Below are 20,997 nucleotides of genomic sequence, written 5' to 3'. Positions count from 1 at the left end.
TGACAAAACTAACACTCACCACAACCAGAGTGTGTGTGAGCGTGTGCGAGAGACAAGACTGAATGTACATGTGTCGAAATGTGCATGTATGCACTAATGTGTCACGTGCCTCCTTCCCCTCCCACTGCATCAATGCTGTTTACAGCAAATATTAATCTCCAATGTCGGCCCTTAGCTCTACGAAGCCTGATCTGCTTGGGCCCTTGTACATTGGTCAGGGTTCCTACACAGTTCTGAAAAATTGGCAGTCGTATGGGAAATGAATTTGATAATTTCCTGGTCCAGAGAATTATAGGAAAAACTGTTTTAATATGACTACACATTTTTTGTACATTGTTATCAGGACACCAAACATTTTCACCCTTTTAACAGCTCGCTTGATTTTTTGTGGAGAATAGGGCCTCTAAACAATGGTAGGTTATCTACACAAAGTGTCTGGTCCCATGGTGGCCATTTTGAATTTACATCACTTGGGGTAGGAAACTCTACCTGGAAGATTGAGATACATATAAAACTACCGTTGATTCAACAATTGAGAACCTATATTCCTCCTACATTCCCGACCTTTGTGTGAGCATCTTGGCACACAACAGCAGTTTGGTCTGTACTAAATAAGTAACTTTGAGATGGAAAACATTTAGGAACCCTGATGTGTGTGTCCTGGTCATAACCTCCTTCTTCATGTGTCCCTCATCACACCCCATTTGTTGATATCACTCAGTCTTTTCTACTGCATGATGCGTGTGTGTCCTGCTCCCAACAGCTAGATCTCTCTCTCTCTCACACACGCGCACACACACACACACCGTTTTAATCCAGAAAATACTCACAAAAGTTCTCTAATTTATTCAAAATCAGGCATCTAACTGTCCGTCCCTCATCACACCTCCTTTGTTGATGCCCCCGAACGTTTTCTACTGCATGATACATGTGTAAGTGTGTGTGATGCTCTCAACCCCATAGATCTCCAGATCTGCGATCAAGGACAAATTGTCCATCAAGGTAAGACGTCTCCAAGTGGAACCCCTCGTAGAAGTAGATCCCAACTCCTCCCACCCTCATCGCAATATCAGGTTCCTCCTCATAGTGGTGTCTAGATCCCATGCTAGCTAGCAAAGCACAGTCTCCATATCTGGTTCTTGAATGGACCTAAACAAAGGGGGACAAAAAAAAAATAAATGTGAATGGACGTTTGCGCATCAGCTGTCTGCAAAAATGGACGCCGCTGCAGCCAGTGAAATGGTAAAGCGCTTTGTTGGATCACTTCCGTGTCGCTGTTCATTTATCTTGGTGTCTACGTTCTCCTTGCTTGCTTCGGCTCATGCGCTCTCTTGATTTTCACTTTTCTTTCTTTTGGTCTTTCAATGACAAGTGTCAGTGCCGCCATGTTGACAGATCGCTATTCAGCAGCCAGTTGAACTCTTCTCTCCTTTCATATGGGCAGCTTGGCCAATCATACTCTGTCCCACATGTTCTCCCCCTGCTCACAATCCCCATTCCCTGTGGATGCGTCGGCGCCCTAACAGATTTCGTCGGGCCTTTTCTGACCCCCCTTCCCTTCCAGATTTATGTGCGTGCTCAGTTCGAGTACGACCCGGCGAAAGACGACCTCATCCCGTGCAAGGAGGCGGGCATTCGCTTCCGGGTGGGCGACATCATTCAGATCATCTCCAAGGACGACCACAACTGGTGGCAGGGCAAGCTGGAGAACACCAAGAACGGCACCGCGGGCCTCATCCCCTCCCCTGAGTTACAGGAGTGGTGAGTAAACCAGCTGAAAGAACTTTACACCTGAACAAGTTGCAATATTGATGCACATACTGTATGTTTGGACATATTTTAAGCCTCCAGCCATTCAGTTTTTACTTCTTGTAAATTCTTCTCCTAAGCAATACTCTACTTAATGCCTGAAATGGTATTTGGTGGCAAGCAACATTAGCGTGTTGTTAGCGTGTTTATCAGTAAGTACTGGGAAGTTATCATCTCTTAGAGCCTTGCTGATTTAATTGTCATTGCACTGTGAAATTATGAGAAATTATGTAGGGCTATAAAAATGTGCACTATTGATATCATCAAAGAATTAGTGCATGTATAGCTTGCTAAGTATGTAACCATATGAAGGATTTACACCTTTAAATGCAATGTAATTGCTCTATGTGAACCAAGCGTGTCACATAAGCTATACTTTAGGTTTCGTAGACACTGGTGGGACGGATGCAAACTGTAAAAAAAATCATGTAGAACTACAGATGGAATATTTGTTGAGGAAAATCTGCTGAATTTACCAGCCTCAGAAAGCATCATAAGGTAGTTTTTCCTCTTATCAATTGAGTCACCAGCTAAATTAACCTGAATGCAGCTGTTAAATGGATGCAGGTGGGAGCTGTGAAATTGAGTTAAAGCAAAGGCTAGATTTGGCAAATCTCGGAAGTGAGCTTGATTCAACAGGGTGCATGATGGATGGGGTGTTCAAGTGTGTGCGTGCATGAATAGCCAGAAGAAGACTATTCAGGAGCAGACGCAGACACACAGGCACAAACCAGGCCATTACATCTCGGTGTGCATGTGTCCTTTGCAGGCGTGTGGCGTGTATAGCTATGGAGAAGACCAAACAGGAACAGCAGGCCAGCTGTACCTGGTTCGGCAAGAAGAAGAAGCAGTACAAAGACAAATACCTGGCAAAGCACAACGCAGGTATCTCCACACACAGCACAGCATGACAAAGGTGTAATAGACACACACACACACACGCACACACATGCCTGTCAGTGTATATGTATGTAAAGAACAAAGCCGACTGTTGCACTTCCCTTCAATCCTTTGAAGGAATGTGTGGATCCATACTCACAAATCTTTGATAAGATACTGATGTCTATTCACTGCACTGTTTTTGATACATTTTGCCCTTTGGCAAGGCTTGGTTCAATAAAACAGACTCAGTAAAAAGTTGAGGGCAGGTTCCCACTCCTTTTCATCTGGTAGAGGTGTACAAAAACCACAGCACACACACAAATGCACACAACCTAGAACTGTTACACTTGCTTCACAGCCTTTAAGTGCTTTGTGTTTGTGTGTGAGTGACATAGGGTCAGGAGGGCTCTGACCGTGCCTGACACTGTGAAAGCTGCCACCAAGTCTGTAGTTGGTGGCTAGCTTCCAGTGCTAACCCATAATACATATTTACCTTGGAGGCTAAGCTAGAAGCTCACTAAGGCAAGGTAGTGTAACCCCCAGCACATAAGTAAGTACTCGAGTTGGCTTTGCAGTTGACCCTTGCAAAGTAAGCTTGCACCTGTCAACACAAATCCACTCTGCAAATTACACTTGAGTTACACAAGCAGCAGAGCTAGCACACTATGAAATTCTCTGGGGCTTTGCTACTCATTTGCTAAGCTACCCACAATTGGATTGGGAGCATAAGCTAACTTGCTAACGTTTCTCTATTTCCAACAGGCATATAGTATTTTGCTGTACCATTTTTGGGTGATGGGGTTGGAAGGGGATGGGCTGTGGGGGGAGATGTAAATGCACAATCATATTGTTGCAATGTCACATGTTTTATAACGTTTGGTATACTGTATGTGTAAACGCTGCATGTCTGTGCTCTGTTTTCCCTCCCAAAGACGACCTCTCTAACTGCTGTCTCAATTTTGCCTCAATGTTCAACGACTAACAGTCCTGTACTACAATTTTTGACGTTAACCAGTTTGTCTTTTTTTTGTTCAATTTGTCTTCTGTTATGGTGTCTTTTTATTAACCCCTCCCTTCCCTCCCTCTGTCCATATTTCATGCCGTCTCTTACCCAAATGACTTGGCTGCATGTAAGTAACTCCGGACAACTGGCGTCCAGCTTCTCTCTGTTTCTCCTTCCTGCTCTCTCTGCTCCTCTCTTCCTTCTCATCCTCATCCTGATGTCTCCTTGACTTTTGAATGACGGCCGCATTTTTAACACTGTTATGAGCTCTTGTGTCCGCTCCGTCTGGCAATGTAATTCAAATTGGCGAGATGCTAGTCAGCTTAGCATTGCTTAGTTGTGTTTTTCATCTGACCAAGGTTACTGCAAACAAGCAGGATTTTATGCTTTCTTAAGGCGTTTGACCTTGATCAGGTCTGCTTGGTGCTTATTTGAGCTAGCGTTTGGTGTACATTATGGCATCATTTGAATAATTTAGTTCTAAAGATTAAATACACAACTGATTCAGGATCCCAGGCTTGATTTAAGCCAGAGGGGAAAAAAACATGGAACTAATGTTAATCTGACTAGCATTGGCATTGTTGGTGTCCCCTCTGATTCTTTATTAGGCTTGAATATCATTATTGAGATGTTTGTTTTCACAAAATTGTGGAATGTATTACTTATAACGATATTCACCTGTGGAGCATATCCCATGTACTTGTATTGGAGTACTTAGTATCAGTCACACTTGTGCAACATCAAAGCTACTCCAGTCTCATCATCCAACAAGCCTAGTTAGATTATTTCCATAGAACATGTGAGATTCACCTCATTTCATTTTACACAAGCGAGCCCATAGTGTCCTCATCATGTGCTCACTTAAATCCTATGGAAGTTACCAACCTCACAGCTAATGCTGTCATTTCTCCTCTGCTCTCCAGTCTTTGACCAACTAGACCTGGTGACATATGAGGAAGTGGTCAAGCTGCCCGCGTTCAAGAGGAAAACACTGGTTTTGCTGGGTAGGTAAAGGCAGTCAAAACTGTGTTCATTTGTGTTATTTGTGTTGTGTTACTGCTTGTAGATGAATTGTTACGCAAACATATTTTTAGGTCGTTAGCAAACCAAATGTCAACATCTAGTGTGTACTTTTGTCAGCATGTCATGATATCGAGTTTTAGCTACTTGGTATTCTCACTTGCATGGAAATTTAAACATTTTTGCCTGTTTCCACTGTCAACAGGCTATAAAATGTTAGAATAAATAACTTTCTAATTCTAACATGCATAACAGTAAGATGGTAGGCATCTCTATCAACATGTATTATTGGATTGTCCAACCTGTTGTTTTTACTAAATTATCTCCGCTGTGTCACCTTCATTCCAGGTGCACATGGAGTTGGCAGGAGGCACATCAAGAACACGCTCATTACCAAGCACCCAGACCGCTTCGCCTACCCCATCCCTCGTAAGTTCACACACGCTCACACACACACACACACACACACACACACACACACACACACACAACTACACAAGTCGGTTTGATTCAAGGGCTCGTCCTTTGTAACACAAAGGCAGGCGGGCAAACGCACACTAACACTCAGAGACATCAGTAGCAGTCTCTTCCTTCCACTGTCTTTTATCTAATATCTTTTTTCCGGTCCTTTCATCTCTTCTCCCTCTCTGTTCCTCCATCCACCCCCCCACCCCCCCGTCTGTCCAGACACGACTCGGCCTCCTAAAAAGGACGAGGAGAACGGGAAGAACTACTACTTTGTGTCACACGACCAGATGATGCAGGACATCAGCAACAACGACTACCTGGAGTACGGCAGCCATGAGGACGCCATGTATGGGACCAGGCTGGAGACTATCAGGCAGATCCACGCCCAGGGCATGATCTCCATCCTGGACGTGGAGCCACAGGTAAAGAGGGATATGGTGTTAAGCAAGCAAATTTTTGGGCTTCACCCCAACTGGTGTCCAATTCGCATTTTATTTTTTCAAATTGCTCAAATTGCTATTATTTCAAAAGTTTGCTTACAAAATTGCAGGGCAGCTGGGTGGAAACACAGAATACAGATAATAATACAATACTAAAAACAATCTTGTTTGTCTTTCTCATCAGGCACTAAAGATCCTCAGAACAGCTGAGTTTGCCCCCTATGTCGTCTTCATCGCAGCACCCACCATAACACCAGGGATGAACGAGGTAGAGGTGCGTACATGCATACTTTCTCTCTTTCTCTCCGTAACCAGTTAGTAGTTCACCATTTTTTTCATTCACACTCACTCACTAACCCACACTCAGTTTACTTCTGTTTCTGTACTTCTTTTGCTTTGCCTTTGCTGAATGTATCTCACACTGCATGTGCCTTGTGTGCTTTAAGCATGTTTGTATTTTCTTTGGCATGCCTTTTTTCATTTGCACTCAAGGTCCCAAAGTGGTGCAGGAAACTGCCTGTAAGTACTGAAAAAAAGTGGTGTTAGTTCAGCTTGTGTTTTCCTATTGTAGACATGCATGTGTGGCCTCTGTGCTTGTGTGGCTCCAATAGTTGATGCCTCACTCTGTCCATCCTTATTCCTCTTAATTTCCTCTAATTCCTCTAATCCCCTAATAATCCTCTTAATTTTGTGCTTTCTCAGTGGTGCATTCTCATTTGTGGTGCATCTTCATTCACCGATGTCTCCTCTGGCCCAATCCTACCTCTTTATTTCCCTTCTCCTCTCCTTCCCCAAACTTCTAAATCTTTGCGAATGAAAGCATGTAAATGGAGAACAAAGCTGGACCCAGCATGGAGCCTTGAGGCACGCCGCACTTAATGAGCACAGGGTCTAGCCATGCTAAAAGCGAGTCGTTAAAACCCCCCCCCCCCTCTTTTTTTCTCCCAAACACCCTGCAGGACGACTCCCTCCAGAGGCTCCAGAAGGAGTCGGAGACGCTGCAGCGGACCTACGCGCACTACTTCGACCAGACCATCATCAACAACGAGATCGACGACACCATCCGCCTGCTGGAGGAGGCCGTGGACCTGGTGTGCACCACCGCGCAGTGGGTCCCCGTCTCCTGGGTCTACTAGCGCACGCGACTCGCTGAACTCCGAGTCAAGCCCCCACGCACCTGGCCGCCGCCCCTCGAACCGCGTCTCTCTTCTCGGAATCGCGGATTTCTGTAGATAAACTGTTGTGGAAAAAAAAGAGGGTGATGAAGAAATAAATGACTGTGAGGCCTCATTACAGAGACTTCGCCCTCCCCTTGCCCCCTCTTCTCAACAGCCTCAAAGGCATATCGTTGTGTGTATATATATACATATATATATATAAATGATAGAAAACTAAATGAATATGGTCCTGTCCTTATATAGTTGAAGGGTGGGGAGTGGAGGGGCAGTGTGGTAGATATTTTGTACTTCCTTTTTTTTTGTAATTGATGGATGGGTGGTAATATTGGAAAGGCAATAGCGAGCATGAACATACAGCAGTCTTATGTGGGTGCCTGTGTGTGTTGACCTTATTAAGGCATTACTTGTGGTACTGTGTCCCCCCCTCTCCCCGATCCTCTCGTCCCGTCGGCCCCCGTGACGAACGGGCCAAACTTTCAAGCACATTGGAAGCTGCCACAGTGGCAACAAGTACCCCTGCCCCCCCCTCCCCCTCCCCCTAAACTCCACCCGCGATTTTGAGTGAAGCGAAAAAAGCACAGGAAACTTGGCAGTGGCTTTCTCTTTCCCCCCTCCCTCCCCTTATTTATTTCATTGGCCCTTGCACCTGTCAATCAACTCGTTGAAGGAGCACACTACTCCCCCCCTCCCCCTACCTTTCCCTGTGTTGCTGTAGCCTGTTACACCCCCCCTTCCCCTTCCCCTTCCCCTTTCCATCCTCTCCTGGTCTTTGTTTACATCTCAGTTTGCACAAAATGGACAATTGAGAAGACGTACCGCATCTTGTCATCTCACTATTTTCATTCCCTCTCTCTCTCTCTCTCTCTCTCTCTCTCTCTCTCTCTCTCTCTCTCTCTGTCTTCTCCTTCTCTTGCTGTCTTTAATCCTCTCCTCCGTATATGAGATGTGTATGCTAATCAACGATCAGTGGACCTGGAATTTCGTTCTCGGTGCACGATCAGCGACGACGAAGCACCGGCAGCCACCGCTAAACACGGCTCTCGAACCCGGGAGGAAAAAAAAAAAAAAGCTCTAGAGAAACTGAAAAGGAGAAAAACGGACTGCCTCACCTGAGCCTCGGGGGAAGAAGACAGTAACACCTATGCACACCCCTGGCTTCTCTCAGGCAGACTTTCTTCTGGAAGCCCCTCTCTCCCCCCCTCTCTCCAAACTTGAATAGTGAGCCGTGTTTGTTAAAAAAAAAAAAAAAAAAAAAAAAGAGAAAAAAGTCATTTGAATGGTTGTGTGGAAGGGGACGGCCTCATGGAGTACGAAAAATCCAATCCTAGAGCCACCATTTCAGAACTGTTAACTGTTGTCTTTGAAAATATAAATAAATAAAAAAAATGAAGAGTATTATTGTTTTGAGGGAGAGAAAATTACTGCAGATTTTGTGTGTAAATGTTCCAATGGTGCGTACGTCATACGAGTGAATTACGAAGAGCCAGTGTATATTAACCCTTAAAAGAAGCTCAGTATGTGACATAAACTCTTCACGCTTTACGAGAAGTGGCACAACGCTGCCCCACATGCAGTAACTCATGAACAGGGCACATCTGTTGAAGGGTGTTTGGAAAAATTGTGACCAAGGTTTTTCTTTTTTCTTTTGTTTTTTTTGTGTTTGTTTTGTTTTTACTACTGTACGATGTGGGTGCCGTGTCCTGCCGCTTCAAGTAAAGTGTTTTCATTTCAAGTCCTGTGTAAATTACCTCTGCAAATGACAAAAGCAGCTCTTCTGTATGAAATGTTGTTCTTTTTTGTTTTTTCATTTTTAAAAAATATATTTCCTTTTAAGTGTTGAAAGTAAACTGCCTTCGGACTCTGTCTTCCTCCTGATTTGCGACATTTGTGTGTGTGTGTGTGTGTGTGTGTGGGGGGGGGGTGTTTGTGTAAGCATTCATGCACATAATTATGCAAATAATTGTCATTTTAGGAGCAAAAATTCAAGCAGCACCCAAAATTTTGCATACTGTTATAGAAGTCCTACAGGGTTTTCATTCAATCTAAAACACTGTAAAACTGCTATTTAAAAGATTGTTTCCAAAACAAAACACATTCTGATTGGATTTCATTCTGCAGCCCATCTTGAAACCTATGAACATTTTCCTATTGGATTTCTTAATGATCCCTCTTTAACGAGGGATGCTCCCACAGACATTACTATGTAAATCTACTCTGTATTCAATGCCATGCTCATGGACACACAAGAAAAGCCCAATGAAGCTCTATACACAATCACGTTCCTCTCATAAATATTACAACATTGCATTGTTTATCGCGGTTATAGTTCCACGTTCTTCACCAGCCTCTTTGTAAACCGTGTCAGTGATAAACTCATGCGAGAATAAAGCCGAGTTGAAACAAACCGCTGCCAGGCCCTGACATGCAGCACAGCCACTCCTAATAACCAGACTTCTTTCTTTTACATGTATATAGATTTCAAGCACAGTTTTCAAGGAGACCCAAGTGGTAGGTCATTAAAAAGGGATTGGAAACACTCAGTGGAATCTGTATGGGGCTTTGCTGGATAGACCCAAGGCCTGTACACTTGCACGGTGCCCTCGGGATGGAGAGGTGTGCGTTCATACATGCTCAATTGAATTAAAGGTGGTGTAACGTCATCCGCTGCTGCTTCGTGCCCCGGATATTTCTGTATGATGGATGGGAAACCGGAGTCCCGCTTGTCGTTTTAACATCCGCTATTAGTATCATCCAGTCTAATCATCTGAGCTAATCTTTTTTATCTTTCAGTTGATTGGCTGACAGATTTCAAAGCTAGATATTCATCTACTTCAATTAATACTGTCAAACCAAAAAGCATCTACAGATTGAGCAAAGATAATAATGCAATTTACAGGTTACTTGCGCTGATCTGAAAGTCTTAAAAAATATGGAAAATGATCATTCCCAGGTCTCGTGAAGTGTGGAAATTGCACGAAAGTATGGAAAAGTTTGGAAAAATATGGTTCAGTCCTGATACATATATGACTACACATTTTATACAGTTACACACTCACTGTTTTATCACATATCATATGTGATATTAAGGTCTGAAAATGCCTGAAATATTGCAGCTCAAAATCTGTGGCAACATGGAAAATATACTACTTAGAAGTGTCAAAGTAAAACAAAAATCTCTTTCTTTTCAATGAAAAGATTTTTTTATTGCGTATTCCTTTGTAGCAGAAGAGAGCTACGTCAATGTAACTTCAAAGGCTAAACAGACTATTTCACCCCGCATTTGAAAGTAATGTTTTAGCGGTCAAACTCATTTTCTATCGCTCAATTCTTTGTGTTTGAGAGGAACGTCAAATTGGAGAAGGACAAAGGGCTAGAGAAGAAAAACAAAAATAATCTTGAGTTTCCAAGTCTGCCTTTCAAATACATATTCTGCTTGCCCTGAAAGCACAACACAATAATGAACAGTGCGCTTGAGTTCACTCCAAGTTCAGCATAATGAATATCAAAGCGGCAGACTGAGGTCCAGCCATCAAGGGCAAGCTTAGCAGCTGCCTGTATTGCTTGCATATAATAAGCGAAGGTCTGAAACAACACATGGTATGTGCAGTGGTGTTACGGGGAGATTCAACAGTCTCACATTTAAACAGGGCATCATAATAACCAAAACTATATGTTATTTGCTATATAAGTATGCTGATAATGAGAGATAGTGTGAAAGAGGCCCCAGGAGAGAAATCAAAGATGATATATGCTGTTTTGGGGTGCTGAAATTTCACTGGTATGTAAGTAAGTAAGTGGACTGAAAATTCAACAAATTGTACCAAAGTGAAATGTTGCTTCTATCATTTTTCTATCATTGTGCATATTGTGTGTATTCTCTGCCTCCCAATGTGATTTTTGAGAGGTTTTCTTCATACTGCAAATTTCACAGAACAGCACAGAGAGGAGCTGATTTGTTCCACTTCTGTTTTGCCGTTTTAAAGCAGTCTGAATGCCTTATTTATTACGGTCCCAAGTCCTCAAAGAGTAGAAAAAGAGGGGAGTTAAGAGGAAGGCCGCTGAAGGAGGTCTGGCCAGTAGTCTTCAGTGAGGTTTTCAAGTTTGTCTGTCCTTCTCTAGCTGAATATCTGGACAAGAGGGCTGGTCTTCGTCTCTGCATGAGAAAAAACAAGCACAGGATCATCCTACATCGTGCCCACGCATTCGTAACTCGTGCACATGCTTTACTCAACTGTGGCCACGCATTAGAAATATTTTTTCTTAATGCAGTGGGCTTCGCAATCCAGAGACTTTCAGAGAACAAGTTCAGAAGCCGAGCCTGCTGAGAGATACACAAGTAAGATAAGTAGATACGGGAACTTACTGAGGTGCTGCCTTTGATAACCAGTATCTAGAGGAAAGACTGAAAAGCTCTCAGAAACAAGCTTAGAATCAATGTGACCCAGTGGCTCAACGTGACAGACAGCTGTCTGTACAGTCTGATGTTCTGGGTTCAAGGTCTAGGCCAAGTTTCTGCTTATGAAATTTTGAAAACCAACAGCCCAAGTAAAGTTTGAAGGCTATGTGAAGGTTTTCAGTTTGTGGGTTCAAGCCTTAATAACTTTGTGAATTTTGATAACCAACATCCCAACTAAAGACTGAAAAGCTCTGAGAAAACAGGCTCCAAGGGAGAGTGACCCAGAGTGGCTTATAGGGATGGATGGCTACCTGAAGTTTTTGAGGTTGTTGGTTCAAGCACAAGAAAGCTGGTCAATTTTAAAGCCAACATCCCAAAGAAAGATTGAAAAGCTGTGAAAAGAACCACCCTGCAGCAATGTGTGCCGCACTGCAGTTTTGAGGTTGTGGGTTCGAGCCTGAGTCAGTCAGTTTTGTCATTCGTCTTTCCGCATATCATGTCAATCACATATAGCATTTGTGTCTAATACTGTACTTGTCCATGTAACTGCCTGTAGGAGCCAGTCAGTATGCATCAGTTTCTGACTGTTGTCTTGTAGTATTTGGATCTGCCTACAGCATCAGTATGAACATGCTGTGTATTTTTTTGGAGCAGCCTATAGGAGCCAGTATATAGTATATTGGTCTGTAAGCCAGTGTGTTTACCAGTCAGGTTTAATGCACTGCAGACTGGTTTTAACAAGAAAATCTCTCCTCCACCAGACACTCAGACTGTCAGGTAGTGATGGATAAAAAAGAAAGCTTATCCTGCTGAGCTACTTCTGAGTTTAGAAGTACTCCCGTTCATCATCTTATTTCTACATCACGTTCACACTACTGACAACACTTAAGAGTGAGAGGGCTGGGAGTCAAACCAACAACCTCCTACTTATCTCACTGAGCTATAGCCAAGGACTTCTCCATCTGTGCATCATCTTATCTAAGTGTTCTAACTACCGATGATGGGTATCTTGAGAGAACACAAGAAGACCTGAGGTTTGAACCTGCATATTCACGCATGAAATCCAACAACTTATCTGACTGAGCCAGACCCGTCGCTATGGGCCTTAGGGGGCGGGCCTTAGGGGGCCGGGCCCGCCCCCAAAAGTGCTAGTGCCCCCCCACTGGCACCCAGATATAGTTTGAAAATTATAATTTTTTTGTTATTAATTATACTATTTTTCTGTTAAAAATTTAAAAATACGTACTAACTTTATATTCCTTATAAATGAAGACATTAAAATAGAGAAACGATGGTGTGTTTTTGTTTGACGGGGTTCTGTTATGTGAATCGGAATCTGCTGTGGCTCGCGAGTTCCTGGTGAAGAAGATGACGAAGACCTCGATTCCCCCCAAAGATGACAATAGCCAACATTCTCAGTACATTCCACTGAGCGCTCCAGGCCATGCCGACTGTCATCACAGCTTAGACCCTTGCCCTAACTTTGGGGGCCTCTACCGCAACGTGTGAAAACTCCTTTTCAACACTTAAAAACGTTCTTTTCTTCTTTTTTTTTAAAGAGCGGTCGGCTGCTTTGCACTTCTGATGTTCTAGTTAAATGTTGTTTGGTGCTTTGCATATTCCTATGTTGACTGCTTTAAATTATGGCGACATGATATTAGCCTATAACGCGTCAGCATCCGCCGTGGTGCTTTTTCAATTCGAGAGATGTGGGCTGCTTTGCACTTCTGGTGTTATATTTAATGTGTTGTCTAGTGCTTTGTGCATAACATTACCTCTGTGTAATTGACTGCTTTAAATTATGAGGACTGATGTGGTATCTTTAGGCTGGTCGTATTTGCTGTTGATGGTTTAACGTCATGATCGCATCGGTCATACTGTATCTTATTTGCAAGTGCACTGATTGCGGTGCCAACCTCCCCCATTTAGTCATTGTATCCCTGGCATCTATTCATTTTCTAAAGCCAGTTGTTTACAAAACCTTGCAAGTGCACCTGATTGATGCCAATTGTCTAATCAGTGAATGTCTGCATTGTGAATGCGCCAGTTTTGTTGCCGCTCTCTTATGATCGTAACTTACTGCATAATAAAAAATAATTTTAGGCCTAATACATCGGGACATATTAAATCTATCTGAGTCCAATTGGTTAGTACGCGACCTCAGTATAGTTAGTATGCGTCAGTGCTGCACGAATACAATAGCATATTGGATTATCAAAAATATTTAATCATAATTGTGCCCCCTCATGCAGTTCATATGCCCCCTTAAGACTGAGCCCTGGTGACGAGTCTGAACTGAGCTACTAAATCTCATGATAATTGTCTATGCAAAACTGAAACCTATCCTTCGTCATCTGAAGAAAACATGAACACTGTCTGCTCACACTGGCTTTGTAAAAGACAGAAACATAAATCACACTACTCTTTAAAATCTAATTAAAATCTCCACCTTCCCAGTCTCCTAATTTCCAGTTCATAGGACACAAATGCGGCAATAAAATATGTCTGCATTTTGCCGTTGTCAGGCGAAAACCTCGGAACTCCAGTTTTGCTGATTTTCGTAAATTGGAAGAATTACATGGCAAACCGGATGGCTTTTTTTTTCTTAATTCCTGAAAAGTTGACACTTTTTGGAGATAAAAGGTTTCCACCTGACGGCAGTGACGGGCGGCCGTCCCTGCCTCCGAGGCCGCTCCCATCCGTCTCCTGAGCTGATGGCTGACTGATGTTTTACCTCAGGAGACAGACAAGACAGGCCTGATGGAATAACTCAGTGCCAAATGGAGCGAGGCGTTTGCTGGCTCATCGCGGGGCCAGTTGTTTTCCACTGTGTACTCTGGCTCTCCAGCGGGGGGGAAATGGTCACCGGTTGGTTTCTACTGCTATAAATTGCTTGCTGGGAGCTGAGAAAGCAGGAAAAGCTGTGATATGGGGAGAAGTCAGCAGCCACTGATGAACCACTGTCACCCCGGCGCTGGCTGTTGTTTGATATATTGGATATTGGAGACATTTTTCTTCACTCTGATATTTATTGCCTGAGCTACAGTACTGATACAGAGACTGAGAGCGTGTGGCAGCTTATCAGGATTTTTTTTTGAAGTAAATCGGAGCTGTAAATAGTGTTTGTATCAAGGGCTTCACTTCCCTAAACTCAAAGGAACCACTTCGGACCCACATCATCACAGATATTTGGAGGCCACAGGATCATAGAAAGGAACTGAGTGTCCTTCAAAGAGGGATCCACTCAGTTCACAGCATGTTGGTCCCCAAGCAAACGTTTTCACAAAAGTTACTTGTCCTTGATGTTTGAACTTCAAGGTCGTGGCCTTGCCAGCACGTCTGAAAGCCCTCTTCAAGTCAGAGCGGCACGCAGGTTGCGCTGAAAAGTGGACTCCCATTTGAGACAGTTTATTTCTCTTAAACTGGAAATAAAGATAAAACGGAAACAGAATGAGAAAGGTTTCTATGTGTTGACTCAAGGCTTTCTTGACATTGAGGCCTGTTTAGCTGCGATATGAAAAGATATAAAAGCCCCAGATGAATGATAAATGAAACACTTCTGACGACAACCCTGAGAAATAAAGTGTCTTTTGCAAAATTTTGAACAAAAAAGTTCTTCTTTTTTCCCTCTCAAAATCCTTCAGAATTCTGCATAATATTCATCCCACTCATGTCCCAGAATGATCTTGGTATAATCATGATGATTAGTTCTCCCTGGTTTGAATTCAGACATATGTTTTCTAGTACACTTTGTTACTATAGAAACCAATTCCTTCACAAGGAGAAACGTCTGGCCTTGTCAGGTAATTACACACTGAGGGCAGCTTTCTTTCTATGCTCCTATGTCACTCTCTGCTGCTTTAAAACCTACATCTACCTACAACTGTATATATGTTATATACGATTACTGCTAAATGTTTAGAGCAACTTAATCCACTGGATTGTTCAAATGCTGTAAAGCTTTCCCTTACTTTTGTCTTATTTTTTGACCAAAGCCCATAGAATATGGAGTTAAGTGGACAGTGTATTTAAGTTGCAGACTGGAATTTGACTACTGTTTATCATCATCATCATCAACAGACATTATTATTATATGCAAAATTATGCTGAGGTCTATAATGTCACACTCTTCAAAATTGCCTTCAAACATGCTTCAAACTAGTTCTTGAAATGTATGTGTTTTTAAAGAAGCTGCATCACATCAGGTATCATTTCTGTAGTCAGATTACTCTGGTCCTGATCTGGTATGGTATGGGATGGTTTCTCCAACTGCATTTTTGCACTCGAATCGACCCAATCTTGATCCAACACCCACAGAAAACCAACAGACATGGGTTAAGCCTGAAGTCAACCAGTAAAAAAACTCTCTCGATACTCAGCATTATGAGGCTGTTGTGTTGAATGAATAAAATGGATCTCAAATGAAGAGGGGGTCTAGCCTGTCGCTCTGAAACACACCCGCAGGACTTTGCTTTGGATAAACAAACAGGACTTTACATACTGTATTCCCCATGACTCAACACATCTCAAATTAGGTCCATGAGACTGAGCGGAGGGTCGCCTTATTTCAAATTTTTTTTTTTTTTGCATCTCTAATGAATCAAACTGTTACATGCCCCCAGTCACCGAGTTCAATTTTAATAATCCTATTCTATATTTCTGACTGTCACACTGCCTGCTGAACAGAACAAGCAGAGTTGGAGAGAAGCATTCAAAATTTGACTGTAATTTAAGCATCATTTAACATATTTGGCAAGCAAATTGTATTTCAAGTGGTAGAGTAAATCTATGTACATGAAAAAAATAGTTTCATGATTCACTGAATTTTAGTTTTACAAACATTTCTCAGAGGGAGAGCAGAAATTTCTGGAGTTGATTCCGATGCTGATTCTAAATGTGGGAGTCGCTGGAATCAACATTGCACTTTTTCAGTTAGTAGTAAGAGCATTAGGCTTCATAATATTAGCTTCCACCTCTTACCTTTTGCCTTTTTCACTGGGCTTCAGTCCAAGGTACTTAACCAGACAAACTGTGGTTCTTTGGCTCCGCCCACTGAGGTTTAACTCAACCAATGAGATTGTTCTGCCTCCAGAGCAGCTCTGCCTCTGAGAGGTGTCTCTAACTAAAACTCCAATCTGCTGCTTTATATGTAAAATTGAAATAATGTTGGGTTATGCTGCTGGTTGTGTGCTGGCTCCCAGGAGTGCTGCAATAGCAACGACTGCAAACAAGCACAAACAATATTCCTATGAAAAATACATAGACAATATTCTCCATCTTCAGGGTCATTGCTTGGCCATGGGAGCCACTGAAAAGACAGTAATATACACAAATGAGAAACACATACGTTCAGGAATAAAAATGCATTTGCTCAACCTGTCCGTAATGCTTAACGGCCTTGTGCTGAGAACAGACTGTGCAGAATACCTGAGCTGATCTCACCATCCTACTTCTTAAGGATTTCCTTTCAGATAATTTCATTGTTAAGAATTGTATGAGTTCTCTGCCATGGGGAAGTAGTTTTGATATTATTGTTTGAACAAAGCTACAACCTGTCAGTGGCATATACAGTAATACAGCACTGATTCACAGTCTCTGTTAAGTAGGCCTATAATAATAATAATACTTGACATAGATGATAAAATAATGATAAAAAAGCAATGACTTTTTTATTGGAATCTGTAACATTATTGTTAAATTAGTAATCAGTTACATCGCTTGTTATTGAGGAAAATAACAATAACGCCTTACTGTACCAACACTGTATTTGGGAGTTGCATCAAGCCAGACAGAGACAGCCGGAATGAGACCGGACGTCAGGCGATTAACCTTCAAAATAAAAGCGTAAAATGTGCCACTTCCAACATGTGGCGTGAGTCTTTAGCTGTAAAACAGACGAAAGAAAGACTATATCCCGGGATGTAGTGGAAGGTAAGCCCGACTAAATTCAGTTGACCCTCTTTTCTATTTGCAGAATAAAGTGTATTTACCTTTTTAGCCTGACATTTATCACATAAATTCATATTATATATCATAGTGAGAAGCACTCAAACTGATGAGTTATATGAGGATAGGGAATTTTAAGGGGAAAAAAACTGTATAAATAAATGCCTTTCTAAAATATGAGTGACTGTTGTTTATATTGGCGGTCATTTTCCTAATGATGATCACTGACCGGAGCTCATGGACTATCCACATTTTAATTTACCACTATACCACTTGCGTTATGTTAGGGATTATGGTTTTACTTTGAAACTTTGACCGGACGTGTCATTTTGTAATTCTGTCTGACTTGACACTGGTGTATTTGGGGAGGGCTGGTACCCAAAGCCTGTATATAAAACATCACGTCCGCGACAGAAACATCGCCCTGATCAGTCTGGCCGCGCGCTGCGAGAGGCGAGAGGCGACATGGCGTGCTGCTCCAGCTGTAAAGGCGGTGAGGAGGCGGGACAAGGCAGCATCCTGTACAGCATCCTGAACAGAGGCACCCAGTGTCCACCGGGACGCCTGGACACGGTCTCCGCGCACCAGGCTTGCTCCTGCGCGTCCAAGAGGAAACTGGTGGCGATCCGCGCTCCGCACGCGGTCTTCAAAGCGGCGTCCGAGGTGCTTCTGAAAACTTTCCGCTTTGTGAAAAACGTCCCTTGTTTCCGCGGTTTGCCGGCGGAGGACCAGCGGCGGCTCGTGCGCAACAGCTGGGCGCCGCTGCTGGTTTTGGGCATGGTGCAGGACTCCGTGGACTTCGACACCGTGGAGACGCACCAGCCCAGCCTGCTGCACAGGATTTTAACCCGCAGCAAGGAGCGACAGCAGCACGCGCCGAACGAGGTGCAGGACCCAGGGGTGCCGGTCACGGACGTTCAGGGGATACAAATGTTTCTGATCAAGTGCAGGGGGCTTGGGATCAGCGTCAAAGAGTACGCATATCTGAAAGGGACTGTTCTGTTCAACCCAGGTACATCAATACTCTGGTGATTAAAGATCATATAGCATCTCAGCCTACGCCTCATAACACTTTCATCAAAGTTGGCTATAAGCCTATAACTGCATCCCTATAACGAAAACTATTGCCTATAATAGGCAATTTTTTTCCTATATAGGAACTTAGTGTATCTGGTAGGGTACTCATTAACCTTTATAGGCTACTGAGATAGGATGGTATTTTACCTGATACTTTATGGCATTTCTAACCTCGTATGGTGTCACTATAACATTCCTAGAGAGCGTTTCTGTGGTAGGCCTAAATACTACTGTACTATAGTGAGTTTATAGTGACCTTACGATACTGACCTATGGCATTACTAGGATAGGCAGTAGGCCTACCAATTGTGTTTATGGTGACCTTATTGTATTTCGTGTTAATCTCCTACAGCATCACTATAATATTGATATTCATATAGTGACTTATAGCCTAGGTGTGTCTGTAGGACTTGATAGTGACTTTATGGCATTTAACCTTTCATGGTATCACCGTAATATTCTTATAATATTCCTATAGTGACTTTAAGTGTGTCGGTATAGTCAATGAGTTTAGTGACCTTAGTATAGACTACTTTACGGTAGGCCCTATTTTTAATCTCCTATGGTATCACTATAATATTCCTATAATATTCCTATAGTGACTTATAGTGTGTTTTTGCTACTCAGTAGTGAGTTTAAAGTGTCCTTATGGTAGGCTACTTGATGATATTCTTTTATCTCCTATGGTATCACCATATACGAAAAAAAGGTTAGTCATTAATTAGTCTATAAAAAAAACGCAAAAAAAATACATTTTAAGGTCACAATTCTGTAAGGTGGTAAGGAATATTCCTGTGTGATTTGTCTCTGCTGTAGATATCACAGAGTTGGAGTGTCGGGACTACATCGAGGCCCTGCACAGAGAGGCGCAGCGCGCGCTTTATGAGCACGTGAAGACGGTTCACCGCGGGGACGCGACCCGGTTCGGCAGGCTGCGCGTCGTCCTGAACACCCTGCGCTCCATGAACGCGGACGCAGTGGCGCGACTCTTCTTCAGACCCGTAACTGGGACGTCCAGCGTAGATGAACTGGTGCTGGCGATGTTTTATGAGAGATAGACTCAAAAAAAAAAAAACATTAAGGAAGAGGATGGGATCTATTTTATGGGACTGAAAGATGCCCACACCAGTTTTAATTTAATTTCTCTATCTGTTTCTATCTAGTACACAAGTTACACTTTGCTCTACATTGTGCAGATCACCCTCTGCATATATGGACATCATTGGATCAAATATCCTCCTAAATAGTCCTGTTGCCACCAGGACTTCTTTCCTGCAGTGGGCATCAACGAGACGAGAGAGAGAGAGAGAGAGAGAGAGAGAGAGAGAGAGAGAGAGAGAGAGATATGAACTAATTCAAAACTCTGCTGTTATTTTCTGTGTCATTATTCACTCAGCAGTGTGGGTCAAGATTGCCCTCCTCAGGTAAAATGTGGAGGAACTCTAAAGTAAATCTCTTTCCAAGCTCTTATTTTCCATCATTCCAGTCCCTTGGCTCGTCATTGACATCAAGACTGTAGCATTAAGAAGGCCCCAGCTTGACATCTGCCTCATATTGACCCTGTGAGGATCCCATTCACAAAGGAAGCAGGAGATGAGAAACTGCAGGACCTTGGATGCTTGTTATAACAATCTAGGAATATAAGTGTATTCTACTGTTGCACTCATTGTAAGTCACTCTGGATGAGAATATCACCTAAATGCCTAAAGTGTCAATGTAAATAAATACATTTAAATGTTTTTATACATACTTACATACATTTAATGTACATTTAATGTATTTATACATCTAAATACATTCCCCATCCATCCACGACAGATTTGTGTTTTCTCCGTCTGTCTCAATCTATCCAAATCATGTTTGCAAATAACTCTGTTTTAATCGAGGCCTACATGTAGTGCCAGATAGGTGAGGTTTATCACATCAGAAAATGCCAGGTAAGTTGTCAGAAATATATGCTAAATTGATTTTCAGTTTTTCAATTGATTTGATGTTTGAATAGGTTAACAGCACACATTTGCGGAGCATCTGTTTGCAGAAAAATTGGTTGTAATTGGACTGTGAAAACGAGACCAAAGAACAGCAAAGGTTGTTCAGAAATTTACACATTCCCCCCAGTGATATAAGCAGCAATTGCGGACGTTACAATTTGAAATAACAAGCCATGCCAGCAAATCACAGGTTTGGGAGGCAAAGAAGGAGTAAGAACCAATCCCTAGCAATTTGAAAATTGCACTGCCGAGGCTCAATTTGACTGGAGGAGCCGCCGGTGGAGATAACACACATCACTTTCTGAGGAGGACGGTTTTCAGAGACGTTTTAGAAAAAGGGGCGACAGCATCACTGGAGGAGGAGGAGGAGGCCTTTAACTTGTGTCCTGCATTAGTTTTCAACACAGCATGTCATTTTGAAGTGTTGACAATGTTGCTATAAACACAAGTATTGTCTAATTATGCTCACAGGTGGGTTTAAAATGATACATCAGCATTTAGAGTGTATCATGTGTTAAAGAGGCATTAAGCGATAAAGTTGGTGATTAAAAGTGTGTTGAAATTCCAGTGGGTGGCGAGTTTTTGTTCCAAAACTGGCCAGAAAGCGAGTAATCTCAGCACCTGGTGAAGTAATTATTGAGTTATTGGTATTGATCAATAACCCTAAGCAGATATATTGTGGTCATTTTGTGCTGTGGGACAGTAAAAATCTATGTAACTTATTTCCCCTTTAAAAATCAAATAGGCATCCTCCTCATTGATATGACTTCATCTCTGGGATATTTTT

General features: G+C 42.6%; 2 protein-coding genes across 8 annotated transcripts in view; both read left to right on the top strand.

Annotated features, from left to right (window-relative positions):
• Positions 1–8,646, top strand: part of LOC139664672 (peripheral plasma membrane protein CASK) — a 28,003-nt gene extending 19,357 nt beyond the window's left edge. For 4 of the 7 annotated variants that reach the window (XM_071543592.1, XM_071543589.1, XM_071543590.1 and 1 more), the window contains 7 exons: positions 1,565–1,761; positions 2,579–2,694; positions 4,618–4,698; positions 5,063–5,143; positions 5,402–5,604; positions 5,807–5,890; positions 6,582–8,646. In XM_071543592.1, coding sequence (XP_071399693.1) covers positions 1,565–1,761; positions 2,579–2,694; positions 4,618–4,698; positions 5,063–5,143; positions 5,402–5,604; positions 5,807–5,890; positions 6,582–6,758 — 939 coding nt within the window. In that variant the 3' untranslated portion in view covers positions 6,759–8,646. Of the gene's footprint in view, positions 1–963; positions 1,003–1,564; positions 1,762–2,578; positions 2,695–4,617; positions 4,699–5,062; positions 5,144–5,401; positions 5,605–5,806; positions 5,897–6,581 lie in introns of all 7 variants that reach the window. The other 3 variants (XM_071543593.1, XM_071543591.1, XM_071543586.1) reach the window with 2 other exon arrangements.
• Positions 8,647–17,607: 8,961 nt separating this feature from the next.
• On the top strand, positions 17,608–19,277 carry LOC139664676 (nuclear receptor subfamily 0 group B member 1-like). The gene is made up of 2 exons (XM_071543597.1): positions 17,608–18,154; positions 19,036–19,277. The coding sequence occupies exons 1-2, from the start codon at positions 17,608–17,610 to the stop codon at positions 19,275–19,277; spliced, it is 789 nt and encodes a 262-aa protein (XP_071399698.1).
• Positions 19,278–20,997: the final 1,720 nt, after the last annotated feature.

The sequence above is a fragment of the Centroberyx affinis genome, unplaced genomic scaffold (genome assembly GCF_046629955.1).
Source record: "Centroberyx affinis isolate AG114_WGS23_722 - 3 ecotype Tasmania unplaced genomic scaffold, CSIRO-AGI_Caff_v1 ptg004353l_1, whole genome shotgun sequence".
NCBI lineage: Eukaryota > Metazoa > Chordata > Actinopteri > Beryciformes > Berycidae > Centroberyx > Centroberyx affinis.
This window is presented reverse-complemented; position numbering and strand designations above follow the sequence as displayed.

Coding starts and splice junctions, on each gene's coding strand:
- LOC139664676 (XM_071543597.1), top strand. CDS start 17,608: ATGGCGTGCTGCTCCAGCTGTAAAGGCGGTGAGGAGGCGGGACAAGGC. Junction 18,155..19,035: donor GACTGTTCTGTTCAACCCAG/GTACATCAATAC, acceptor TCTCTGCTGTAG/ATATCACAGAGTTGGAGTGT.